Below are 26509 nucleotides of genomic sequence, written 5' to 3' on the forward strand. Positions count from 1 at the left end.
TTGATCCATTAGAACCCATAAAGCCCGATAGGCCCAGCCCAAAACCGTAGCCCAGATTCATTAAGCCCAACCCATTGATCAAACCCAGAAGCCCATCAACCCGCAGCCCAGCCCAATCTAATCAACCCTTTTTGTTGTGCAACCCAATCTGACTTCAGCCCAAAGCCCATACCCGAGAACCGTGACCCGAACCCGGAAACCCGACCCGCCGGTGACCCATCTCCGGCAGAACTCCGGCGAATTTTCCGGCGAATTCCCGTGACCGAACGCATCGTTTTCACTAGATTTTTCTAGTGAAATTCTTATTTAATAAATCAAGAAAATATAACAAAGAGGATTAAAGCTCGATCCCGATATTAATGGGAAATCCAAGTAAGGGAACCCTTTGCCCCTTCTCAAATTATTATATTATTTTAATTATATTCCTTTATTTGCAAAATTTCGAGTTACTATTTTGATTCGGTATTTCAAATTATTTTTATATAAAGGATTTGTTGGTTTTGATATAAAATTTTTGAGTATAAAAATGATATTCTTGAAATCGTGATTTTAAGTAAAAAACCCTCCAACACGTTGCCCTATATATACTAGTAAAGAATGAAAAAGTTTTTGTGAGAAGTTATACAAGAAAAGAATGAGAAAGTTTTGAGAGAAAACTCTTTGAGTTATATATAAAGGAGAAATATTTTTGAAAAGGGCACATGTGTGGAGGAGATTATATTTTGAGGCCTAGACCCGCAGAGATTCGAGACCCTTCAAGATTTAGCTCGGTACCGTAGCTCGAGATGGAAGCGCACCCGCTGGTTCGCTTTGTGACAGCGGTATCTGTCTCTATGTCAGTCTAAGTGCACTTCAATTAATTAGCTGATGGGGGTGGGGCCTGTGGCCACAGGTAAACCGCGTTACTCACCCAAGGTCAACGCATCGACTGCGCAACCCTACTTACACAGGGCGTAATAGTGTATTGGCATATATTATGACTAATGATTATTTCAAATATATATATATATATATATATATATATATATATATATATATTAATTGTGTATAAAAAGGGAGTTTTTGACAAATGTTTTGGAGATTTATAAAAGGGAGTTTTTACACAAATGTTTTGGAGATATTTAAAAGAAGTTTTTGACAATAGTTTGAAGATTTTCAAAAGAATTTAACTCAACTGTTTTATGGTTGAGGATTCCTTACTGAGCATGTTTTTTTGTGCTCACCCCTTATTTTGTTTTTGTTTTCAGGTTATGAACAGAGAGACGTAGGTGGCCGGGATGGGATCTAGGAATGCATTAGGACATTTCATTTATATTACCCCATAATTTTCAGTTATTGTATTTTTACAATTAAACGACCGTTTCCGCATTTATTTAAAAACTCTGATATTTTGAAATCATTATTATTTTTATTTATTTAAATCAGCATACTAGTTAAGATATTTGGCAGACCTTACGAATCTTTGCAGTTTAAAGAGAAAAGTGACGAACCTAACCCATAGCGGTTTGGGGGCGTTACACTCGCGTTCTGCATCGTACGTTAGTAATTCAAATTTTGATATACCAAAAAGATTTCAAATTCAGATCTCTCGCTCTTAAAATATTAGAAACACAGAGGGTGTACTAATTTTGTTTAGTTTGACCCAAAAAAATTGATGATAAAGTTGTATGTTCAAGGTTTCTTCCGATCGGACTCACTCGCGTTCTGCATCATGCGTTAATAATTCGAATTTTAATGTACCGAAAAGATTTCAAATTCAGATCTCTCGCTCTTAAAATATTATAAACACCGAGGGTGTACCGATTCTGTTCCGTTTGACCCAAAAAAATTGATGATAAAAGTTGCATGTTCAAAGTTTCTTCCGATCAAACACACTCACATTCACATCGTATGTTAGTAATTCGAATTTTGGTGTACCGAAAAGATTTTAAATTAAGATCTCTCACTCTTAAAATATTAGAAACACCGAGGGTGTACTGTTTCTGTTCCATTTGACACAAAAAAATTGTTGATAAAAGTTATATGTTCAAAGGTTTTTTTGATCGGCCTCAAACTTGCGTTCTTCATCGTACATTAGTTAATCGAATTTTGATGGACCAATAAGATTGTAAATTCATATTTTTCGCTCTCAAAATATTAGAAACACCAAAATTGTTTCGATTCTATTCAGTTTGACAAAAAAAAATTGATGATAATAATTATATGTTAAAAATAATAACAATAATAATAAAGAAAAAAGCATATCCACCGTTCATACGCTTTCCAAACTGTCCCGACCGTGCGAGCAATATGCACGGATTGCCCCGTGGAAATCCTTCCAGAAGGTTGTGGAACGCAGATGGGATTTTCCTCGTGCGGTTTGGACACGTGTTCAAGTACGTGTTTGCTTCATTTTTGGGACAGAGCAATCCGACAACGAACAACCACCGCCCCCCCGCCCCTCAAGTACCAAATTAATACCTATCAAGCATAATCATATCCTCCTCTTCCTTCAGTTGTTAGTTGGCAAAGCGTTCGAGATCTTCTTCTTTTCATTTTTGTTAGATGGCTCTAAACCCTCAACTGTTCCCGAACGGGATGCCCGTTCCTTTCGTCAACGAGCTGTTTGTCTTGACCAGAGACGGCGTCGAATTCGAGGTCGATAAGATTCCCGGGTCAGTCTCTTCTCCTTCTCATCATCTTCTTCTTTTATTATATGCAATCTGGATTACTATTAAAAAAATTCGGAGCGTACTGCGCCTTCTCCTTCTTTATTCGTCGATTCCCGATTTAATCAGAGGTTTCGCTCAGAGACTGGCGTGAGTTGATTTCTCTTTGGCTGTATTTTTGGCTTTGGAGGATGCATTATTTTGAGCAGGATTCTCCAATTTACAAATGAAAACGAATTTAACTGTCGTGCATTCTATGATTGGGTTGTTTAAAATATCTATGTTCTTAAAGTCAATGTCTGAACGTACAGGAATGGTTTTGGAATCTATTCTGCTGTCATTGGAAAATTACTGTCAAAGATGTTTTCATGGTTTGAGGGGTGGTTAGGCCACGCACTTAATCGTTTTGGGGTGCTCCTAAACACCCCATTACCGGTTTTGGCCGCTACTTATGGCTTGTGTTGGGTCAATCTACTGTCTATGATTAATAACCCAAGTAACGAGTATAAGAAAAATCACACATAAGCAATTAATCAAACACTATAAAATCTAAAGACTTTGTGTTTATGCTTTGTACTGCCTTACCAAATGTTGGTATAGGCTATTTGTATATATAGAGATACTAGAACGTAGTTACAAGAGTTTAGGAGATTACAGTTCTGATGAGAATGAAAGACTACAATCTGATCTAAGTATTGGAATTCAAACTATTTATCTTATCACTAGTTCCTATCATCTAGGTTTTATCTTCATCTTGAGAATGCATAGAAGTAGGAACTTTATCTTGGGAAGACATATCTTATCACGATGGAAGTGAAGACTATACTGAACTGTTTCCTTAAGATAGTCTTTTTTGACAACCTGCTAGTGTAGATCCGTAGGATTATGCATGAACTAAGCAAGTTTGTTAGCACAGAAGATGTTCAGTCTTGTGATGCAGAGATACTGCATTGCGCCTACTGTGTTGCAGAACAAAATCGAGTCAGAGAATAAATCACCTTCAAAAGCCAACAGGTGAGTTGAAGAGGCCATTGAACAGTTGATCGGTTTTGCCTCAATCATTTTGGTCTTGATGAGAATGTCCAGAATGTGGCAATGCTGAGATAGGATGAAACCATTTGAGCTTGGTATAACTTTAATTCCTAGAAAAAAAAAAAATGGAGGTTCCCATGATCTTTGACAGCAAATTCTTGTTTCAATGTCTTTAAAACAGTAGAAACTGCTGATGGTTTAGAGGATGTGATTAGAATGTCATCCACATAAATTAATACTAGCATAGTGTAAGCAGGGACTTGTAGATGAAGAGAGAGGTGTCTGATTTGGATCCATGAAAGCCGAGCTCCAATAGTTTACCACTAAGCCTGGAGAACCAAGCTCTTGGGGCTCATTTCAGGCCATATAAGGCCTTTTGAAGTTTACACATATGATTGGGAAACTGAGGGTGAGGAAAGCCGGGGGGTTGAGACATGTATACCACTTCAAAAATGTCTCCATAAAGAAAGGCATTTTGTATGTCAATTTGATGAATGGGCCAGCCATTGGAGAGAGCAATTGATAGGACAATGCATACCGTAGTAGGTTTGATCACGGGGCTATCGGTTTCACCATAATTAATGCCCAGTTGTTGATGAAATCCCTTTGCAACTAACATTGCTTTATACCTTTCAATCGATCCATCAACTTTTCTTTTGATCCAAAAGACCCATTTTCAGCCAATTATATTGGAGGCCGGATCAGGAGGAACTAAGGTCCAAGTCTGGTTCTGTAGTAAAGTATTAAATTCAGTGTTCATGGATGTTCTCCAATGTTTGTCTTTCACGGCTGTAGAATGACTAGGCTCCATCTCTATAGCTGAGGACTCGGCAAGCAGGGCTCTCGAAAGAGGATACCGAACTCTACCATCTATAAATTCTCTAGGCTTGGATATGTTATTTTTAGCACGAGTGACCATGGGATGTAAGGATGCAAGTGGAACTGAAGGGGGAGAGGGAGATGCTGAAATTTCAGTTGGAGATGGTGACTCAGCAGAGCTAGAAGAAGTTGAAGAGAGGGGCTGCATTGGTGCAGAGTGCAGAGACTGAGAGGAATGGGGAGAGGAGGACTCTATGACAGGTTGTGGGAGTTGTGCAGCCGACTGAGGTATGAGAATAGGCAAGGAGAATTGCTGCCTAGGATTACAAGAATTAGACTCAAGTGGGGATAAGGTAGACGTATATGGAAATGCAGAGTCAGTGAAAATGATGTCTCGGGAAATTTAGAGTTGATTAGTGGGCAAGTGTAGGAATTTGTAGCCCTTGTGAAGAGGGCTATAGCCTAGAAATAAACAAGGGACAGATCTTGGTTGAAACTTGTTTGAATTATAGGGACGTAAGTTGGGCTAACAAAGGCATCCAAAAGTATGTAAGAAGGTATAATCCGGAGAGCATTTGAAAAGTGTTTCAAATGGGGAATAATTTTTCAGAACTGATGTGGGCATGCGATTGATGAGGTAGCATGTAGTGGAGAAAGCATCATCCCAAAATTTTAAGGGTAAATGAGCATAAGAGAGCAGTGCTAGACCGGTTTCGACAATATGCCGATGTTTCCATTCGATAGCACCGTTTTGTTGGTGAGTATGGGGACAAGACACACAATGCTGAATGCCAATTTGGTGGAGGAGTTTGTTGACAGGGTGATATTCACCACCCCAATCGGATTGAATTGCTTTAATTTTGGTATTAAAGAACCGTTCAACATAAGATTTAAAAGTGGAGAAAATTGAAATTGACAAAATATTATGTGAATGGCTGAATTTAGCCTTGAGTTCTCTCTATTATAAAGACTTTACATGAATGCTATACATGGAAAAAATAAAGTCCCGCATGATTCTAGCCCTATACGTACAAACCATAATCGGTCAAATATATATATACCAACTATACAAAAATAAGAGATGGAGAAATAAGGAAAGAAATAATGAACAATTATGGACAGCTGTGCTGTCCATTGACAGCCCCCCTCAAATTGATGCAGGGTGATCAATAAGCATCAATTTGCCACTTAGGAAGCAATGTCGATGACGGGTGAGCGCCTTGGTGAAAATATCCGCAATTTGGAGATCAGTGGAAATATGTGGAAGAGTGATAATCCTAGCTTCAAAGGCTTCCCTGATAGAGTGACAGTCCACTTCAATATGCTTGATGCGCTCATGATAGACAGGATTGGCCGTGATCTGAATAGCACTGGTATTATCGGCATATAGAGGTGTAGGGTCGGTCTCAATAAAATCTAATTCAGCAAGCAAACCACGAAGCCAAATAATTTCTGAGCAAGCAAGAGACATAGCGCGGTACTCAGATTCCGTAGATGACTTAGAGACTCTGTCTTGCTTCTTACTTTTCCAGGAGATCAAGGCATCACCTAAGAACACACACCAACCAGTGATAGAGCGACGTGTATCCGCACAACCAACCCAATCAGCATCACTATAAGAGGCAAGACGAGTAGAATTCCTGGCAGGAAAGAATAAACCACGGGCAGAAGTACCGCGAACATAGCGTATAATTCTTCGAACAGCAGTCAAATGTAGATGACGAGGAGCCTGAAGGAACTGGCTGACTTGCTGAACAGCAAAGGAAATGTCTGGTCGAGTAATGGTGAGATAAACGAGGCTGCCCACCAACTGCCGGTATAGGCTGGGATCAGCAAGTAAGTCACCCTCCTCTTTGCGAAGCTTGACATTTAATTCCATGGGAGTATCAACAGAAGAAGCCTCTTGAAGACTAGCTGTAGCCACCAAGTCACTAGCATACTTATGTTGATTGAGGGAAATGCCGGAGGGACCACGATGCACCTCAAGACCAAGAAAATATGTGAGAGACCCAAGATCTTTCATATGAAAGGACCCCGAGAGATGAGTTTTGAGCTGGTCAAGTAAAATAGAATCGGAACCAGTGATCACAATATCATCAACATAGACCAAGAGAAGAACAATACCCATGTCCGATTTCCGAAGAAACAAAGAGGTGTCATACTTGCTCTGCTTGAATGAAAATTGCAATAAAGTGGTGCGAAATTTATCAAACCAGGCCCTCGGAGCCTGTTTGAGACCATAAAGGGAGCGACGAAGCTTACACACATGTGAAGTCGAAGATGAAAACAAGCCTGGAGGTGGCTTCATGTAAATACATTCTTTCAGATCCCCATGGAGAAAAGCATTCTTAACATCCACTTGATGTAGGGGCCAATCATTAGAAGCAGCAAGGGCAAGAATCGTACGAACAGTTGTCATTTTAGCCACTGGAGCAAAAGTCTCTTCATAATTGACACCATACTCCTGATTATTTCCAAGAGCAACAAGCCGAGCCTTGTAACGGTCCAAACTTCCATCAGATCGAACTTTGACTGAGTAAACCCATTTGCATCCCAGGGGCACAACAGTAGGAGGACAGGGCTCAATGTCCCAGGTGTGATTAGCCTCTAGAGCAGCAATCTCTTCCTGCATAGCTTGTCGCCAACAATCATGCTTGACAGCATGTGAGTAACAGTTGGGAATATCAAAAGTGGCCAATGTAGCAGTAAGGGCTGAAATAGAACTGTCAGCACTAGAAGAAGAAAAAACCATACCTATCCGGAGGTACAGACACTCGAGAAGAGCGACTAACCAAAGGCTCAGAAGATGTTGCCACGGGCTGAATCTGGAGCGCGGTAGGATCAGATACCGAGTGAGCGACCGGAAGAGGCTGTGGGCGGGAGCGTCTTGTATACACAATACCTGGTTTAAATCGGGAACTGAGAGGAGGAAGATCTGAGAGCCACTCCTCAAAGGAGGGAAGAACCACAATAGAGGACGATGACAGAGAGGACACAGGAAAGAAATGTTGGTTTTCAAAGAAAATAACATTCCTAGAAATACGAGTACGACGTAAGATAGGATCATAGCAAACAAATCCCTTTTGACACACATTATATCCCAAGAAAGCACAACGGACAGATTGAGCAGACAATTTATGTCGCTCATGAGGAGGTAAATGAACAAAGCAGACACAACCAAAAGTACGAAGGTTATCATAACTAGGTTGCTTAGCAAATAAGCGGAAATAGGGAGACTCCGTATGTAGAACTTGAGAAGGTAAACGGTTAATCAAGTGAGTAGCAGTTTTCATAGCCTCGACCCAAAACATGGACGGAACAGAAGATTCTAACAAGAGAGTACGTACCACATCAAGAAGATGACGATTTTTACGTTCGGCTACTCCATTTTGTTAAGGAGTAGAGGGACATGAACGTTGATGAAGAATACCCTTAGATGCCAAGAAAGCCTGAAACTCAGTAGACAAATATTCACCACCAGAATCGGTGCGTAATGTTTTAATAGAAGAAGAAAATTGATTGGCACATATGCAAAGAATTCAGTAAAAATACGAAAGACCTCAGATTTAGAGCGAAGAAAATAGACCCAAGTAAATCTGCTATGATCATCAATGAACGTCACATAGTATTTAAATTTCTCATGTGAACTCACTGGAGAAGGACCCCAAACATCACTATGGATAAGTTCAAAGCAGCGAGATGCCCGACTAGCATGCAAAGGAAATGGAAGAATTTTGCTTTTACCAAGTTTGCAAGAATCACACTCAAGAGAGAAAGAAGAACTGTTTTTATTACCAAGCAAACCAGAATTCAATACATGAGATAAAATCTGAGTATTGGGATGGCCCAAACGACGATGCCACACCATACTAAGATCGGAAACATTATTACAAGCAAAAGACTTAATAGAAGAAACTGGAGACGAAACTGGAACAGGTAAAATTAGTGGAAACAAGCGCCCCACTTTAGGTCCCTTCGCGATCTGCTCCCCCGTTACCTGGTCCTGCACAACACAACCATCACCAGAAAATTTAACATCACAATTGTTTTCAACTAATTGGCCAACCGAAATAAGATTTGTGGAAAGCTGAGGAGCAAGAAACACATCAGTGAGTGTAGAAGAGGCATCTCCGACAGCAGCTATTGGCAGAGAACTGCCATTGGCAGTCTGAATAATAGAGTTACCAGCATAGGGCCGAACATGGCGCAAAGCGGTGTGAGTAGGAGTCATGTGATTAGAAGCGGCCGAGTCCACATACCAGAGTTTAGGGGAATGTTTACCTTGAAACCCCATTGCAGATAAGGCTGAGATCAGAATCTGTTGGACCATTTCTGGAGTGCAAAAATCTGGTGCAGGAGGGGCGGCAGGAGCAGCAGTAGGCGTGGCAAGAACTGAAGTCTAAAATGCCTGGGCTGGACGATTCGAGGGACGAATACGACATTCCTTGATAATGTGACCCTTCTTCTTGCAATAAGAGCAAAATTTCTTAGGACAATTAACAGCAATATGCCTAGACTCCTTGCAGCAAAAACACTGCAACGATCGAGAATGCATAGGTGGTCCACGGCCTTGGGCAGAGAAGGCCACAGTGGCAGCCCCAGAACTGCCATGAGATTGCTCCAAAATAACTTGAGTACTAAGACGTTGTTCTTCACGAAGTAACTCACCAAAACAAACATCAAGAGAGGGAACCGGAGAGCGATTCAGTAAAGAGGACCGAACAGGTTCATATTCAGGGTGAAGTTTCATAAGAAACTGATCACGCTGTGTAGTGGCGTGAAGAGTTTGAATAGCAGAAAGAGCGGCAGCAGGAACGTCCGCAGTAACCAAGGCCGCATATTCGTGCCAAAGAGTCAAAAACCCCGAGTAATAATCTTGGATGGAAAGGCTATTATGCTGAAACATGGCAATTTCATGTTCCAACTGAAAACGACGAGCATCATTAACTTGATGATAAACCTGCTTCAAATAAGCCCACATAGCTTGAGCAGTGCGATGAGGCCGCAAGTGAGTGACAATATGAGGCTCCACTGAACCAAGAAGCCAGGACATGATACGGGCATCAAGCACAGCCCAGGACGGAGAAGACCCGTCAGCCTTAGATTTTTCAGAAGTTGACGATGAGTCAACATCCGTGCCATCAATATGACCCCAAAGCGCCTTGCCCTTGAGAAAGAACTCAAACTGAAATGCCCAGGTAGCATAATTGGTGCCAGTAAACTTAACACACACAGGAGCTGAATCCATAGAGAAGAAACAGAGACTTCTACCGAGAAGAAAGATTCTGCCGAGAACTCCACTGAGAGGGACAATCCACACTGTTGCCCAGAGAAGTGCCGAGAAAGCCACCGAGAACCACACAAACTGCCGAAACCACCAACCCAAGCTGCAGAAAACGGTTTCGAGAGACTGAGGCCGAGAACCACCGAGAAACCGAGAAGCCACCGAGAAACCAAGAAACTACCGAGAACCACCGAGAAACCACCGAGAAGCCGATAACCGAAAAAAATCAGGAAGCAAAAAATTTAGTAATTGGGCTCTGATACCATGACAAAATATTATGTGAATGGCTGAATTTAGCCTTGAGTTCTCTCTATTATAAAGACTTTACATGAATGCTATACATGGAAAAAATAAAGTCCCGCATGATTCTAGCCCTATACGTACAAACCATAATCGGTCAAATATATATATACCAACTATACAAAAATAAGAGATGGAGAAATAAGGAAAGAAATAATGAACAATTATGGACAGCTGTGCTGTCCATTGACAGAAATAACATCACTCTTTCTTGTGCTTGTGTGTTGTTGACAGGGTTGTTTTCATCCTTTGTTGTGCTTGTTGCAAAAGAATCAAAATCTACTCCTTGCTATGAAGCACTTCATCTACTGCATCCACCTTGGTAGTGCCTGGAATATAAGACAGCAATCGAGGAGGAGGTTGGCCATAAGTTTAATAGGTGGAATGTACAAAATCATTGCCAAGGTTCTAGCAAATTGGTTGAAGTCAATGCTGGGGAAGATTGTTTCTCATTCTCAGACTGCTATTATCAAGGGAAGGCAAATACTGGATTCTGCATTGGTGGCTAATGAATGTGTGGATAGCAGGATTCGATTTGGGATGCCAGGCATTATTTGTAAATTGGATTTGGAGAAGCCATATGATCATGTCAATTGGGAGTTTCTGCTTTATTTATTGTAGAGTATTAACATAACTCCACAAGACTCAAATTCCAACTATGAGTCTTGTGCGGCACAATACAATTTGAAGACTATTGAGAAGAGTCCTAATTCTATTCGGAGTCAAAGTCTGAAGTTAAGAGTTCTAAGATCAATTGTATTCTAGTTAGTTGAGAGCTAAAGAAGTCCTAGATCAATTATGAATAGGAGTTTTGTTTATGATAATTTCCTGTAATTCTCCTATATATATATATATATTCAATGAAAGCTCATCTATAGAGCACGGTTTAACAGCCTAATATATTAGTTCTATCATGGTATCAGAGCCAAATCATCGACAAACATCGTGATCCATGGCCTCTTCCTACTCCAAATCCTCTGCCACATCGGCAGCTTCCCATGCTTCACAGCATCCCCCACCACCCGTCCAGCCCATTGTCATTTATTCAGTTCCAAATATGAACCATAACCTTAATATCAAACTCACCAAAGGTGACTTCATGGCCTGGCGAACTTAGATTCTTTCCTATATCAAAGGCCAAGACGCTTATGGCTTCCTCAATGGTTCTTCTCTACCTCCTACCCAGACGATTCTGAATCCAAGCCCTGCGGCCAGAGCTCCTGCCACCGTCGTCAACCCAAACTTCCTCGCCTGGAATCAACGGGATCAGATGATTCTTAGTATTTTGATTTCTACACTGTCTGAGCCTTATGTCATCCATGCGGTTGGCTCTCCCTCGGCTTCATCTCTCTGGAACACGCTGCTCACCATTTTCGCGTCTCAAGTTCGTGCTCGGGTCAGGCAAATTTACTTCCAGCTCGCAACGGTCAAGAAGGGCAACAACTCGATCACCGAGTATTTTCAAACCATCAAGACGCTTAGTGACACCCTTGCAGCCGCCGGACAGCGTCTCAATGATTTTAAGAGTGTATCTTTTCTCCTCAAAGGGTTCGGCTCCGAATACAACCCTTTTGTGACGTCGGTCACAACTAGAGTCGACCCACTGTCCATTGATGAACTTTACGACTACTTACTTGCTCATAAGATGCGACTGGAACAACAAATCCCAATCATTGATGTTTACCCACCTGCTGCGAACATCACCACCCGCAATTCAAATTTTCGCGGTCGAGGTTTCCGTGGTCGTGGCGGTCGTCCTTACAACCGGGGACATGGGTCTTTCAACAGCAACAGAGGACGCGGTTCCTATTTCTCCCCGAATGCAGCATCTTCTAGGCCTACCTGTCAAATTTGTGGCAAGCTCGGTCACTCAACTGTCTGTTGTTACTACCGACAGGAACCACCTGAGTCGTCCCAACAGCCCGAGTCGTACCAGCCGTCCAATCCCCAAGGTTATTACTCCACACCGGTATTGCCAGTCGAAGACTTTTGGTATCCCGACACCAGTGCAACTCACCGCACATCTTCAGAATCTCAACTTAGCTCAAGAGGAGTACCACGGCTAGGACCAAATCCGCATAGGCAATGGAACAGGTTTGAATATTTCTCATACTGGTACTGCTTTTCTTCCATTGTCTCATCGTAAGTTCATCTTAAATCAACTTGTTCATGTCCCCTCTATTTGTAAAAATCTTTTGTCCGTTAGAAAATTTGCCATTGACAATTCCGTTTTCTTTGAATTTCACTCTTCTTATTTTTTGATCAAGGACAAACAAACCGGGCTTCTTCTTCATCACAAGCACCTTAAAGATGGCCTCTATCAATTGCTTCCTTCTCCCTCTAGTTTGTCATCGTCGTCAATAAATCAAGCTCTTGTTGGTGAACGCACCACTCCGGCCTCTTGGCACAAGTGCTTAGGTCATCCAGCTTTTCGCACCGTTCAATGTGTCCTGTATCAGTTTAAACTTCCAGTTATTTCCAATAAGGCACATCCTTTTTGCTCAGCATTTGCTCAAGCAAAGGACATCAATTGCCATTTTATCCATTTATTTCTACAGTTTGTAAACCTTTACAATTAATTCATTCTGATGTATGGGAACCATCCCCAACTATTTCAGTTAATGGAAATTGTTATGATGTTTCGTTCATTGATGTTTTCACTAGATATACATGGGTTTTTCCTCTTCAAGCAAAGTCTGATGTCATGCCCACTTTTCTTCAATTTCAAGTCATGGTTGAATGTTTACTTAATCATAAAATTATAAGTGTTCAATCTGATTGGGGTGGTGAGTATCGTAATTTTTATAAATATTTTCAATTTGTTGGTATTACTCATCGTCTCTCTTGTCCTCATACACATCGACAACAAGGATGTGTTGAATGTAAACACAGACATCTCATTGATACCACATTGGCGTTGCTCACTGACAGCCATCTTCCCCAAAAATATCGGGATGAAGCTTGTCTTATATCATGCTACCTCATTAATCGCATGCCAACTCCATTGTTACAAAATCAATCTTCCTTTGAAATACTTTTTCATACAACACCCGACTACACTTTCCTAAAAATCTTTAGGTGTGCTTGCTATCCAAATCTTTGTCCCTATAACTCACAAATTTTCTCCACATTTAGAGGAATTTGTCTTTCTCGGGTATAGCCAACATCACAAAGGTTATAAATGTCTCCATCTAGAAACCGGCCGGATGTACATCTCAAGAGATGTCATCTTTCATGAAGACCGGTTCCCCTTTTCCAAGGCCTCTCCTATTCCCGAATCTTCAAGCGTTTCTCTTCCTATTGTACTTCCTCAATTATTGTTTCCTCCTCCTACCACTATATGTCCCCTGGATCCTCCTACTTTATCTTCTTCTTCTTCTCACTCCCGATCATCCCCTAGTTCTTCAAATAATTCTCCAGCAGTTCCCAATATGCCTTGTTCCAATTCCTATGCAAATCAGCCTCCTGCTCAAGTACATCCTATAAGAACTCGATCAATGAACAACATTGTCCAGCAACGGCAACTCACAGATGGTAGAATTTGGTATCTAGTTCCTCAAGCTTTAGTGGCAGCATCTTCTCCTGCCCATCTTGAACCAACATGCTACTCCAATGCTGTCCATATTCCAAAATGGTGAAATGCCATGCAAACCGAGTTCAATGCTCTTCTCCAAAATTAGACTTGGTCACTTGTTCCTCCCCATCCTTCTCAAAATATTTTGGGATGCAAGTGAAAGGCTGATGGTTCCATAGAAAGAAATAAAGCTCGGCTTGTTGCAAAAGGTTTTCATCAACAGGCCGGGGTAGATTATGGAGAGACTTACAGCCCTGTAGTGAAGCCTACTACGATTTGGACAGTCCTATCTCTTGCTTATTCCACTAACTGGCCAATGAAGCAAATTGATATCCAGAATGCTTTTCTCTGGGTTTCTTTCTGAAGATGTTTATATGGTGCAACCACCAGGTTTTGTTCATCCTACTTTTTCTTAACATATTTGCAAGCTTCAAAAGGCGATTTATGGCCTCAAACAGGCCCCAAGAGCCTGGTTTTCAAGACTTAGTAACAAGCTACTTCAACTCGGCTTTGTGGGTTCTAAAGCTAATACTTCTCTCTTTATTTATCTCACCAAGACTATCACTATGTATCTTCTTATCTATGTTGATGATATAATCATCACCGCTTCAGATCAGGCAACTATTACCGAACTTTTACAGCTTCTTAGTGCAGATTTTGCTATCAAAGACTTAGGCGATCATCATTATTTTCTTGGTGTGGAAGTACTCAAGCTAGATTCTGGATTTCTACTTTCTCAACGTCGTTATATCATTGACCTCTTGAAGAAAACAAATATGCATGAAGCAAAATCGATCACCTCTCCAATGGCTTCTTCCTCATCTCCCTCAGCTTTTGCAGGTGATCAAATGGAAGATTCGTCACTCTACCGTAGTACAGTCAGATGCTTACAGTATCTCTCTCTCATTCGGCCAGATCTAAGTTATGTAGTCAACCGTGTGTGTCAATTCATACATCGTCCTGTCAAACCTCATTGGCAAGCAGCTAAAAGAATTCTTCGATACTTGAAGCATACAGTTTCTCATGGTCTCCTTCTTCATCACAACTCTTCTAATACATTACAAGCATACTCCGATGCAGACTGGGTTGGATGTCCCGATGATCATCGCTCTACAGGTGCCTACTGTGTTTCTCTAGATTCTAATTTAATCTCTTGGAGCTCAAGCAAACAACCGACTGTTTCAAGATCATCTACTAAAGTCGAATATAAAGCTATTGCCAATACTACAGCTGAACTACTTTGGATTTGTGCACTTCATGAACTTGGAATCACTCACTCAACTCTACCAACTCTTTGATGTGACAATATTGGTGCCACCTACATGGCAGTTAATCCGGTTTTTTATGCCCATACAAAACATGTGGAAATTGACTTCCACTTTGTCTGTGACCGTGTAGCTGATAAATCTTTGGTTGTTCGTTTTGTTCCCAGTTCAGATCAGACTGCTGATGTCCTTACAAAGCCACTCGTTTCTGCCAAGTTTCATCACTTTTGTTACAAGCTCAACATGTGATCTCCCCCGTTGATCTTGAAGGAGGGTATTAACACATCTCCACAAGACTCAAATTCCAACTACGAGTCTTGTGCAGCACAATACAATTTGAAGACTATTGAGAAGAGTCCTAATTCTATTCGGAGTCATAGTCTGAAGTTAGTGATATAAGATCAATTGTATTCTAGTTAGTTGAGAGCTAAAGAAGTCCTAGATCAATTATGTATAGGAGTTCTTGTTTATGATAATCTCGTGTAATTCTCCTATCTATATTCAATGAAAGCTCATATATAGAGCACGGTTTAACAACCTAATATATTAGTTCTATCAGAGAAATGTGGTTTTGGAGAGAGATGGCGAGGCTAGATGGCGAGGCTGGATTGCTCATTGTATTTCAATTGTTTTTTTCTCTATCATTATCATTGGGTCGCCTATAAGGCCTTTTAGTAACTCCCGGGGTTTATAAAAAGGGGATCCTTTGTCTTCGCTTCTGTTTGTGTTGGTGATGAAGGCTTTCAGTTGGATGCTATTTGCACGGTGGACAATGGGCGACTCTCTGGGTTCTCAGTAGGATCGCAATCGCAAGAGGCTATGATGGTGTCTCACTTATTATTTGCAGATGATACATTGATCTTTTGTGATCCTAGTGCTGACCAATTCTGAGATCTGAGATGTTTACTGCCATGTTTCGAAGCGGTCTCGGGGCTGAAAATCAATTTGTCTAAATCTGAGATTGTTCCTGTAGGTGAGGTAGGGGATGTGGAGGAGTTGGCTAGCATTCTTGGGTGCAGTATGGCTTCGCTTCCTATAAAGTATTTGGGTTCTCCGTTGCGTGCTAAGTATAAGGACTCTCATATTTGGAATAGTATTATTGAGTAGATGGAAAATAGATTAGTGGGGTGGAAGAGATTGTATTTATCTAAGGGTGAGAGGTTAACTTTGATTAATAGCACTCTTTCGAGTTTGCCTACATATTTTTTTGTCTCTCTTCCCTATTCCAATGGGAGTGGCTAATCGTTTGGAAAAAACTTCAAAAAGATTTCTTTTGGAGTGGTATTGGAGATAAATTTAAATTTCATTTGGTTAATTGGCTTACGATTTGTTCTCGGAAGGTTTCGAGGGGGATTAGGAAGGAGAAATATGATTCGATATAATAGAACTTTGATGGGTAAATGGCTATGGAGGTTTGCTTTGGAAAGGGATTTTTTTGGAGAAAGGTGGTGACTATCAAAATGGAAGTATGAGGGGTGGGTGGTGCTCTAAGGAGGTTGGGGGTTCGTTTGGAGTAGGAGTATGGAAATGTATTAGGAGGGGTTGGGATGCTTTTACAACTCATGTGAGATATGAGGTCGGGGGTGTTTCGAAAGTCTTGTTTTGGCATGATGTGTGGTGTGGGGAGTTACCTTTGAAGACTTTTTTTCCATAGCTGTTTCTTATTGCATGTGGCAAGGATGCTTGGGTGGCGGAAAATATGCAAAGACATAATGGCACAATTCTATGGAATGTTTTATTTATTCTACCTGTTCATGATTGGGAGATGGAAGAGGTTAGTAGATTTTTTGAGATGTTGTATTCTCTTAAAGTTGGAGGGAAGGCAAAGATACAATTTGTTGGATTCCTGGGTGAAGAAAATCCTTTGAAGTAAAGTCTTACTATGAGGTTTTATCTAGTTCTATAGTCTTCGTTTCCATGGAAAAGTATTTGGAAAGTTAAGGTTCTCCTGAGAGTGGCTTTCTTTGTGTGGACGGCAACTTTAGGGAAAATCATAACTTTGGACAATTTACGAAAGAGGAACATTATTGTGATGGAGTGGTGCTACATGTCTAAGACTTCCGAAGAGTCCATTGATCATTTGTTCCTGCATTATATGGTTACTACAGAGTTGTGGAGTATGATCCTACAGCTGTTTGGTGTGGTGTGGGTAATGCCGCGATCGGTGAAAGATATGTTTGGGAAGTTGGAGGGGGCAAAAGGGCAACTGGACATTGATACCGATTTGGTAAATGGCTCCATTGTGTTTGAAATAGTGTGTATGGAGGAAACAGAATGCACACAGTTTTCAAGGGTATTCTGTAATTCTTGTGGTGGTGGTTAGACTATCCAAAATCCAAGGATATGTCTGACTATATTCTGCTCCTTCGCCAGAGGCTTCTCCTCTGGTGGCTCCGGTCGCTAAGGAAAAGGTGGTTCTGTGCAGTGGGCTTGCTCCGGAATTGGCGGTGGGCACTGCCCAGGATTCGGGTCCGGGTCCAAGTTCGTGTTTTAGCATGGGTCGTGGTCAGGGCCCTCTCTTCCCGAATTCGTTGCAGAAGGGCTTTTTTGGTGGGTATAATTGGGCTGTGTCTCCTCCAAGACCGTTCTCCTCGGTGGTTGAGCGTTCTCCCCAGTTTCTACCTGGGATGTCTTGGAGGGATCAGCAATGCAAGTTGGGTGAGAATTTGTCGGGGGATGGCCTGGAGGGTGGGGTTGTTCACACCAAGGCAGTGAAAGATGCTAAGTTGTGTTTTAGCACAATGGGGATTTCTTATATGGGGTCTAAGGAGGGTTTTCTAGATTTCTTGACATTGGTGGATGAGGGGCAGAACTCGGTATCTACTTCTAAGAAAAAAATGAATAGAGAGGTCAAGAATTTAGAATGCCCGATCAATTTCGATGCTAGGGGTGTGGGATCTAGCAGGTTTAGAGGCAAGAGATTGGGGATTTAATGTAATTTTTCTTGGGTTTTTTCGGGTTTCTTTCTTTGCTCTCTTTTTTCTTTTGTTTTGGTGTCCTTTTTGTATACTCCGTGTATGCTTTGGGGCGCCTTTACGCTTTTAATGCTATCTCGTTATTTTACCTATCAAAAAAAAAAGGAATACGAATAGGTTGAAGTAACCCTGCTGGCGAGGTGTTTCCTTTTTATTTTGTTGACAAACTGCACATTTTCTGATAAACTTATCTTTCTTCATACCTTTCTAGTAGAAATCTCTTTTAGCCCTCTGCATAGTTCTTTCATAACCAAAGTGCCCTGTAATAGGATCACTATGCACAAACTGCAGGACTTTTCTTAAGCTGGTGACAGCCACCAACATGAATTCTCCTTATAGAGAAGAAGACCTTCTTTAAGAGAAAATTTCTGGGTGTCTAAGGAGTTGTCATGCCACTTGGTAAACAATTTTGCCAACTCTGGATCCTGTTGATACTGGTTTTTCAAGTTTGCAACCCAATCTGTTGTTGGTATTGATAGGTACAACAGAGTTGCTTCTTCTTCCCAACCTTCCCTTCGCGACAAGGCATTTCTACTCCTTTTTTGTAATCCAAAATGAAGTCATAGCCCAACAACTTTGTAATCCATTTTTGTTGGAAAGGAGACTCAACCTTCTATTCTAGTAAGAATTTCAAATTCCGTTGATCAGCTCTCACGATGAAAGCTTGACCTAGGAGATATGGCATCCATTTTTGAATAATTGTAACTAAGGCAAACAATTCATTTTCGTATGTTGACATGTGTAGGGCTCTCCCTTTCAATTCCTTACTGAAATAAGCAATGGGCCTATTAGCTTGCATCAGTATAGCTCCCACTCCTAACCCACTAGCATCACACTTTATAACAAAGGGTTGTGCAAAATTAAGTAAAGTCAAGACTAGGGCATGAGTAACAGCTATTTCAAGGTTCTGAAAAGCTTCCTTGGCACTATCATCCCAACAAAAAGCATTCTCCTTAACATTGCTGTCAAGGGAGCAACAATAGATTTCCTCAAGATATCTAGAGTGATTTGCAGACGTTTTTTGTGGATTACCTCATTAGAACTGAACACTAGTATATCATCAAAAAATACTAGGATAAACTTCCTGAGGTAAGGTGAAGACATGGTTCATTAGACTTTGGAAGGTTGATGGAGCATTAGTTAGCCCAAAGGGTATCACTAAAAATTCATAGTGGCCTTCATGGGTTCGAAATGCAATTTTAGGTATATCATCCTCCATTACCCGGATCTGATGATAACCATATCTTAAGTCTAATTTTGAGAAAATGCTAGCCCCCCCACAGTTCATCTAACAACTCATCTACGATAGGTATTGAAAATCTATCTTTAATTATAACCTTGTTGAGTGATCTATAATTCATGCACATTTTCCAAGTGCCATATGCCTTTTGAACTAAGAGAACTGGTGATGAGAATGGGTTGTTGTTGTGCCTAATCACTCTGGATTGCAGCAAGTCTTTTACTATTTTCTCAATCTCCTTTTGATAGAAAAAAAAAAAAGGTATCTTTATAGCCTTATCGAAACTGGGCTGACTCCTTCCATGAGTGGAATTGAATGGTCATGGGATCTGTTGGGTGGTAGTCCTTTTGGCTCAAGGAAAATATCCTGATATTCTGTCGAAAGGCCCTTGTACTTTTAGCTGCCAATCTTCCTCCTGAGCTTCGATAGTTGTGTTGTCTTTGGATTCCATCAGCTGCATTAACACTCCTTTATTCCTCTTAGAGATATGATCTTTTGCCACCCCAAGACAACTCTTTGACCACCTTGCCCATGTGGCAAGGTAGTCCCCTAACTAGTTTTTTTTTTTCTTAAAAAAAAAAAAAAAGTAAAAGTAAAAGTTGTCACGTGGGCAAAGGTGGTCAGGAGTTATGTATTGGGGTGGCAATGTATCATATCTCTTCCTCTTATTAGATAACTTGAAAGCATTAGCATCTTCGCTTACTTGAGGAACCTGTTGTAAACCCTGCAACACGCTTTTAGTTTTGCTATATTGAAACTCCATAGTAAGGCTCACAAAATTCCCCAAAATATGGCATAAAATTCTCAGCCATTGAGTCCCAAGTACAACATCACATCCAGCCAAGGCAGAATGTGTAAGTCTACTTGAAACACAGATTTCTAAATCTTTAGAGGAACTTCATGGCTCATGCCAGGACTAGTAATCTCCTGACCATTAGCTACTCTGATTTTGATAGTATTGCTACCCTTAACTTGAACACCCAGCAGTTTAGCCAATTGAGAATCCACAAAGTTATGAGTACTGCCTGAATCTATAAGAATTACCACCTACTGATTCTTTAAGATACCTACAAGTCTCATAGTTTTTGGGCTAGGAGTGCCTGTGATGGCATTAAGAGAGATCTTAGGTGAATCTTCTATACAAAGGTCTCATGGATGATCTTCTTCCAGATACTGTTGAGGTAAGGGAACTTCACCTTCCACCTCTAACTCTTCAATCATAAAGAGTTTTGGAGCTGCACATACAACCTCTACTCCACTTAGAATCACAAGAGTAACACAACTCTTTCCTTCTTCTCTCCTCCATTTGAGCCTGGAAAATTTTTTGATCTGGAATTAAGGCTTTATCTAAATTCAAACTACCCCCTATGTTCTAAGCAACACCCATACGAGAGTTTTGAAAAACTCTTTCATTTTATTTTATTTTTAAAAAAAAATATATATATATATGTAAAAAACCAATCTTATGAAAAAAAAAAACGTAAGAAGCCCCTTAGTACAGGAGTATACAAGGAAAACACCTAGTTAGAAAGAGAAAAGCGAGCGAGAAAGTTAAGAAAAGAAAAGGACAAAGGGTGGACATAAGCCGTAGTCCAAAAATACAAGGAATGGTAGAACAAGGAAAGAATCTCTTCCAAGGTACTTTACAGTTCTCAAAACTCCTACTGTTTCTTTCCCTCCATAAGCACCAAAAGAGGCAATAGGCGCCATTTTTCAAACCGCAGTGCTCCTTAGTCTTCCAGAGGACTACTAACATGCAAGCAAGTCGATAACCCGTCTGCGCATAACCCAAGACATCCCAATACGACTAAAGAGGGAACTCCACAAAATAGAAACTACATCGCAGTGGAGAAGTAGATGATCCACGGACTTCCCATTCCAATTACACATATAGCATCTGTTTATCATGATAGGATGCCGTTTCCTAAGGTTGTCCAGGGTTTATCATGATAGGATGCCGTTTCCTAAGGTTGTCCAGGGTGATAATCTTGTCAAGAGCCGTGGTCCACACAAAAAAGGCAACCTTTGAGGGAGCTTGAGTGCGCCAAACACTTTTCCAGGGAAAACAGCGACAACCAGAGCTAGCTAAGGAGTAAAAGAAGAACTTGACTTTGAACACTCATTTTTTGGAGGAGACCCACCACAACTTGTCTTCACTGTCTCTGCTCACTTTGACTAAGTGCAACACTTGGAAGAAAGAAACAAAGACATCCACCTCCCAATCGTGAGCCTCTCTAGTGAAGCTCACGTTCCACTAGATTGAGTCGCCCAAATGCTCCAAATTATCTGCAACAACAGCATTCTTTACACGGGCAATACCAAATAAAACTGGAAAAGCTACTTGGAGAGCCGTTCCCTACACCACAAATCATGCCAAAAACTTATCTTGGAGCCATCCACCACGACAAATCTAGTTAATCGAGAGAATGAATCCCAACCTTTGATTGCCTTGCAGCTGGCTCTTATTTCCCACAAAGCCACTATTTCTATTAAACCCCATTGCTATTTCTGCCGAACCTCCCTGATTGTTGCTTCTATAGTGGTTTGGAACCCACAAAGCTCTGTTACTCTTAATATTATTCAAGATATTTTCTTCCTGAATTTTTGCTAAAGTGTTGGCATCTACCAAAGTTTGTGTATTAAACATTATGACTGGAAACCTAATTTCAGGCTTGAATCCTCCTAAGAAACAACTGAGTTTATGATGCTTTGGTAAATCATGTACCCTATGAGCCAAAACCTCAAATTGGCTTTTATATTCTTCAAACAACCCCGACTGTTGTAGTTTGGTAAGAGTTTCCATAGGATCATCATAAGATCCCTTCCAAATCTAGCTCTAATAGCTTTCAGAAATTCATTCCAACTAGTAAGATTGTTTCATTGAATCTTTCACAGAATTGACCTCCACTTGCATATTGAGAAGAGCAAGCTGGAATTCATGCGATTGATCCGTCCTGTTGTTTTCCAGCATGTTGATTGTGTTTTCATGAAACTGGTTGCGGACCGTGGGCTTTGATACCTCTTGTAAGAGAACAATTGATCTCTTAGGGATTTTACGGATAGAAGAAGGTAATGGAATGGAATTCTCACTTCCTCCAATGTAAGCAATTCAATACCTCTCTCTTTTCCTCTCCTCTCTTTATACAACTTTCCCTCTCTTTCTACTGAATCAGTTACCCAGTTACAATGAACAAATGTAAAACGATGACGTATTATATTACGTAAGAAACACTTGATACAGCTAGATGCAACTAATTCTTGACTGGCCAGGTGACGAGCTCTTTCCAACTCAGTTTCCTCTCCTTGCGCCTCATGTCACCCACTCGTCACTCACGATCTTCTACTTCTCCTCTGTAATTACATAGAACCTCCAGAAGAGCTCCTTACATCATCACACACCTTTACTTGTGTCTTGTAAAGTGTGCAACAAATCTGTTATCTAGTAAACACCATTGACCCCTTTTATCGCAGTAAAAGCACTTGATACTTCTGGATTTACCATGCCCCTTAGTATCGCCACACTTTCTTCTTCGTATGTTCTCTGTAACAAGAGCCTGTGCGTTATCCCTACCTATGTGTCTTCTTCTGGTTTCTTCATTAAATGTCTTTAACCATAGCCAGTTGTAGCACACCATTCAGAGTAGAGTTGCTAAATGACACCAACAAAGTCTCCCAACTCTCAAGCAATAGTGCTTGCAACTCATCATCTAGCAGACTAGCACTATTTTCATCGTGATCAACTGATTGAGACCAAGTCTTGTAAATCATTAAAATGCTCGGCAACGGACCTTTGCTCTGAAGCTTCAAATTCACAAGCTTTCTAATTGCGAAAGCTTTATTTCTAGTTTTCTTCCTCTCATATATACCCTCCAATTTTTTACAAAGACTGTAGGCATCCATCTCTTGAGAAACATGATGTAACACGCTAAGGTCAACCCATTGTCTGTGACATACCCAATGGTTTTCGTGTGCATCTTCTCACACTCTTTTTCAGTTATGTTGCTTGGCCTGGCACTATCACCCTCAATTGGATCATGTAAATCCTTACAATAAAGTTATGTTGAGTGTGGTTTGGCTTAGCCTTCCTCTTTCTTCTGTTGTTTTTTTACCATTAATAAATTTTAGTGTTAATTAGAAATTACTTATCAAAAATAAATAAATTTTAGGATTAATTTGAGTATTTCAAGTAAAAAAATAGTGCAGTGTGGTATTTTCTGTCCATTTTGATCGTGAGGTACTAACAGATGGTGTATCTTGCAAATTGAAAATGAGGTGTAAGTTCGGGCTTAAATGTATTTTCCCTATATATTTTTTAAAACAGGCAGCCACCTTTAAAATTACTTTGGTAAATTCCATATACCAACCCAATTGGCAAGAACTAAGCTTGGGATCGTAATTTTCTTGTATTGGGTTATAACAATGATTATTATTATTAAGTTGAATTCCAGTAAGAGACTCTGGAACTTTCTCATCTTTAGTTAGTTTGCAAAACATCTTTCATGCTAGAACCTAATGAAGTGGTATGTGGGTGTGGTTGGTTGTGGAGTTCACATCATCATTCATCATGGACCTAATTCAAGCATGATATGTAATGAGAGGGTACAACCGTACAATGAGTGAATTTTTGTTATTTCACCTTCTGTAGTACGACTTAATTTGGTATGTCCTTGTCATGGGATGACAGTGCTATTGTATCTCGAGTCTCATCTGACCAAGTGACTATTCATGCTGAGGTAGTTAATGGTGTAATATTCCAGTTTTAAACTGACTCTCACCTTGAATTATCAGGTCTCATGGCGGTCACTTTAAAGCAAAGGGAACAATCTACTTGTCCAATATACGCATGGTCTTTGTTGCAAACAAGCCTGTTGGGAACTTAACTGCTTTTGATATGCCTCTGGTATGTACCCGTATATTCCTCTCCTGCGTGCATTTTGTTGCTATGTCTCGTGGTTTTGTAGTTCTGTTTGAAGCTAAAGAAGTTGCTATAAACCTAATGACCTGTTTGAGATTGGCTCTTTACCCTTTTCAATTTTGGTTGTTGGTTTTGCTTCAGAATACATCCTTTTACCCTTTCAGTTATCTCTCTTCAAACTTTCCTCCTATAGCGGCTACAATAGTCATCCCTTATTATATATTTTGTTACCCCTTGGAGTTGGTTCAGAGATGTCTGAATATAACACTCCATGGGCTTAGTTTGCTTTTTCTGAAGCTTTTTTTATGTTGACATTAGTTTGGGATGTGGGATCTAAGGAACAAATTGGGTGCTAACTTAGGATAAATGATGTGGTTTTAACAAGAAGTAGTGTCAACATATGGAGAGGGTTTTATGGGGTTGACAATTCGTGTTAGCGTGTTGAGTTTATATCAGGTCGACTCACGGGCCAACCTGATATGAGTCAACTCGAACACAACCCATTTAGTTAAAAATGGGTCATACCCCTGACATAACGCGACCCACTTAACCCGTTTAATAAACAGGCTGTGTTGGTTGACCCGACCCGACCGCACAACCCATTTAATTAACAAGTCGTGTTAGGTTGACCCAAACATGACCCATTTCGACCTGTATATGAATTTAAATGCAATATGTGTGTGTGCGTGTGTGTGTGTGTGTGTGTGTGTGTGTGTGAATTTTAAAAATGAATTTATATGAATTTTAGCCTTCTGTTTTTTTTTTTTTTAATTTGTTTAAAAAAAACTAATTTAATTTATACGGGTTAAGCGAGTTGATCCGAAATTGACCCATTTATTAAACAATTTAAAAAGGGTTTTAATGAGTAGTGTCAACATATGGAGAGAGAGAGAGAGAGAGAGAGAGAGAGAGAGAGAGAGAGAGAGAGAGGGGGGGGGGGGGGGGGAGAAGCATTGCGTCCTGGTTCCCAACTTTACTGATCTGGCTACTTTAATCCCTTACACTAGCCTGGAGGAATGTATAGTTTTAGCGAGGCGCTGTTTCAACACAAAATAAAAAATAAAAAAATGGGGGAGAGGTAGAGAAGATTGTCATTTATCTTTCTAAGGTCATATCGCCCACTATCTCAGTTGCTTTTGTAGTAATTGATAATGTAATCGCAAGTAGGATCTTATGAAGTTGAGGAGTTTGTGAGCATTGATAGAGATATTTAGGACCATTGTTTTTGGAAATGGATGGAAGGAGGAAGTTGCATTATTTAAGTCTATACAATTGACAACGGCTGCTCTTTAATGTAACATGGAGCTTGGTTACAGATGAAGCTTCATTCATGACTTTGTTGGGGTCCAACAAATATTTCTGTGTTTTGTTTCAAGCCTTGTGATGAAACATCTTGTGGGGTTGGGTTGTAATCTGATGTGTCGGGCTGTGTTCATCTATGACCATGTATTGATGTCTCACTGATTCATGGATGGTTTATTTTGCAGCTTTATGTCCATGGTGAAAAATTCAATCAACCAATATTTTTCTGCAACAATATTTCTGGTCAAGTGGAGCCTGTAAGAAAACAGTGAGAGGTCTACAATTGTTGGATATGAGTATGACCCTTTCCTATTTCCAAGATCCTGACCATCTCTTTAACTTCTTTCAGGTAGTTCCAGAAAGCCAGCACAGGGCACTTTACTCCACTCATTCATTCAAGATTTTGTTCAAGGAAGGGGGCTGTGGAACCTTTGTTCCACTATTTTTTAACTTGATCTCTTCAGTGAGACAATACAATCAACAATCTAACTCGGGGGAACAACCTCGTTTGGATCCTCTGCAAGCAGCACAAACTCCTGTTGATGAAATGATGAGACATGCGTACGTGAAATCGCTTCTCTTGTATTTTTCTCTAGTCAAGTTGAATACAAAGAAATCATTGATTGAATATCTATTAATCATTTTGCAGATACGTTGATCCTAATGATCCAACAAGAATATTTTTACAGCAGCCCACATCTGAGTCTCAACTGAGGAGACGCACGTACAAGTCCCACTCTGCTGAGGACGCTATGTAATATTAATCCCATGTATTATAGCGTATGATTACATGTTTGAAGAAAACTAGTAAATTACTACTATTTTGAAGAATATTCATTGTTTTGCTGTGTGTTGTTTGCTTTGACCTGGTTTTGCTGGTTTTTTTTTTTTTTTGTTCAAACCAGGAGCTGAATCCGGCTGCTGTTCTGGTTTTTTTTCTGCTGTACTTGTGGTTGTTAGATGTGTTTCTCTCTAACTGTGTAGTTGTCTAGTTTGATTTCCTTCTGGAAGTTGTAATTGTTGGTTCTAGCATTTTATATGCTAGTGTTTGTACGGATTGATTTTCCTCGATACAAAAGTTACTTTCATCAAAATATATATTATTTTGTCAGTTTTTTAAACCAAATTATGTACCTTTCTGCCAAATGAATCAAT

At 40.3% G+C, this 26509-nt stretch overlaps 1 protein-coding gene across 1 annotated transcript; it reads left to right on the forward strand.

Moving 5' to 3' along the window:
• Positions 1–2371: 2371 nt before the first annotated feature.
• LOC133863328 (UPF0664 stress-induced protein C29B12.11c) lies at positions 2372–26452 on the forward strand. Its single transcript, XM_062299276.1, has 5 exons — positions 2372–2654; positions 23926–24037; positions 25540–25611; positions 25704–25915; positions 26004–26452. Exons 1-5 carry the CDS (start codon positions 2545–2547, stop codon positions 26110–26112), a joined length of 615 nt encoding a protein of 204 aa, XP_062155260.1. The 5' UTR covers positions 2372–2544; the 3' UTR covers positions 26113–26452.
• The last annotated feature ends 57 nt before the right edge of the window (positions 26453–26509 follow it).

This window comes from Alnus glutinosa, chromosome 1, assembly GCF_958979055.1.
Source record: "Alnus glutinosa chromosome 1, dhAlnGlut1.1, whole genome shotgun sequence".
Classification (NCBI taxonomy): domain Eukaryota; kingdom Viridiplantae; phylum Streptophyta; class Magnoliopsida; order Fagales; family Betulaceae; genus Alnus; species Alnus glutinosa.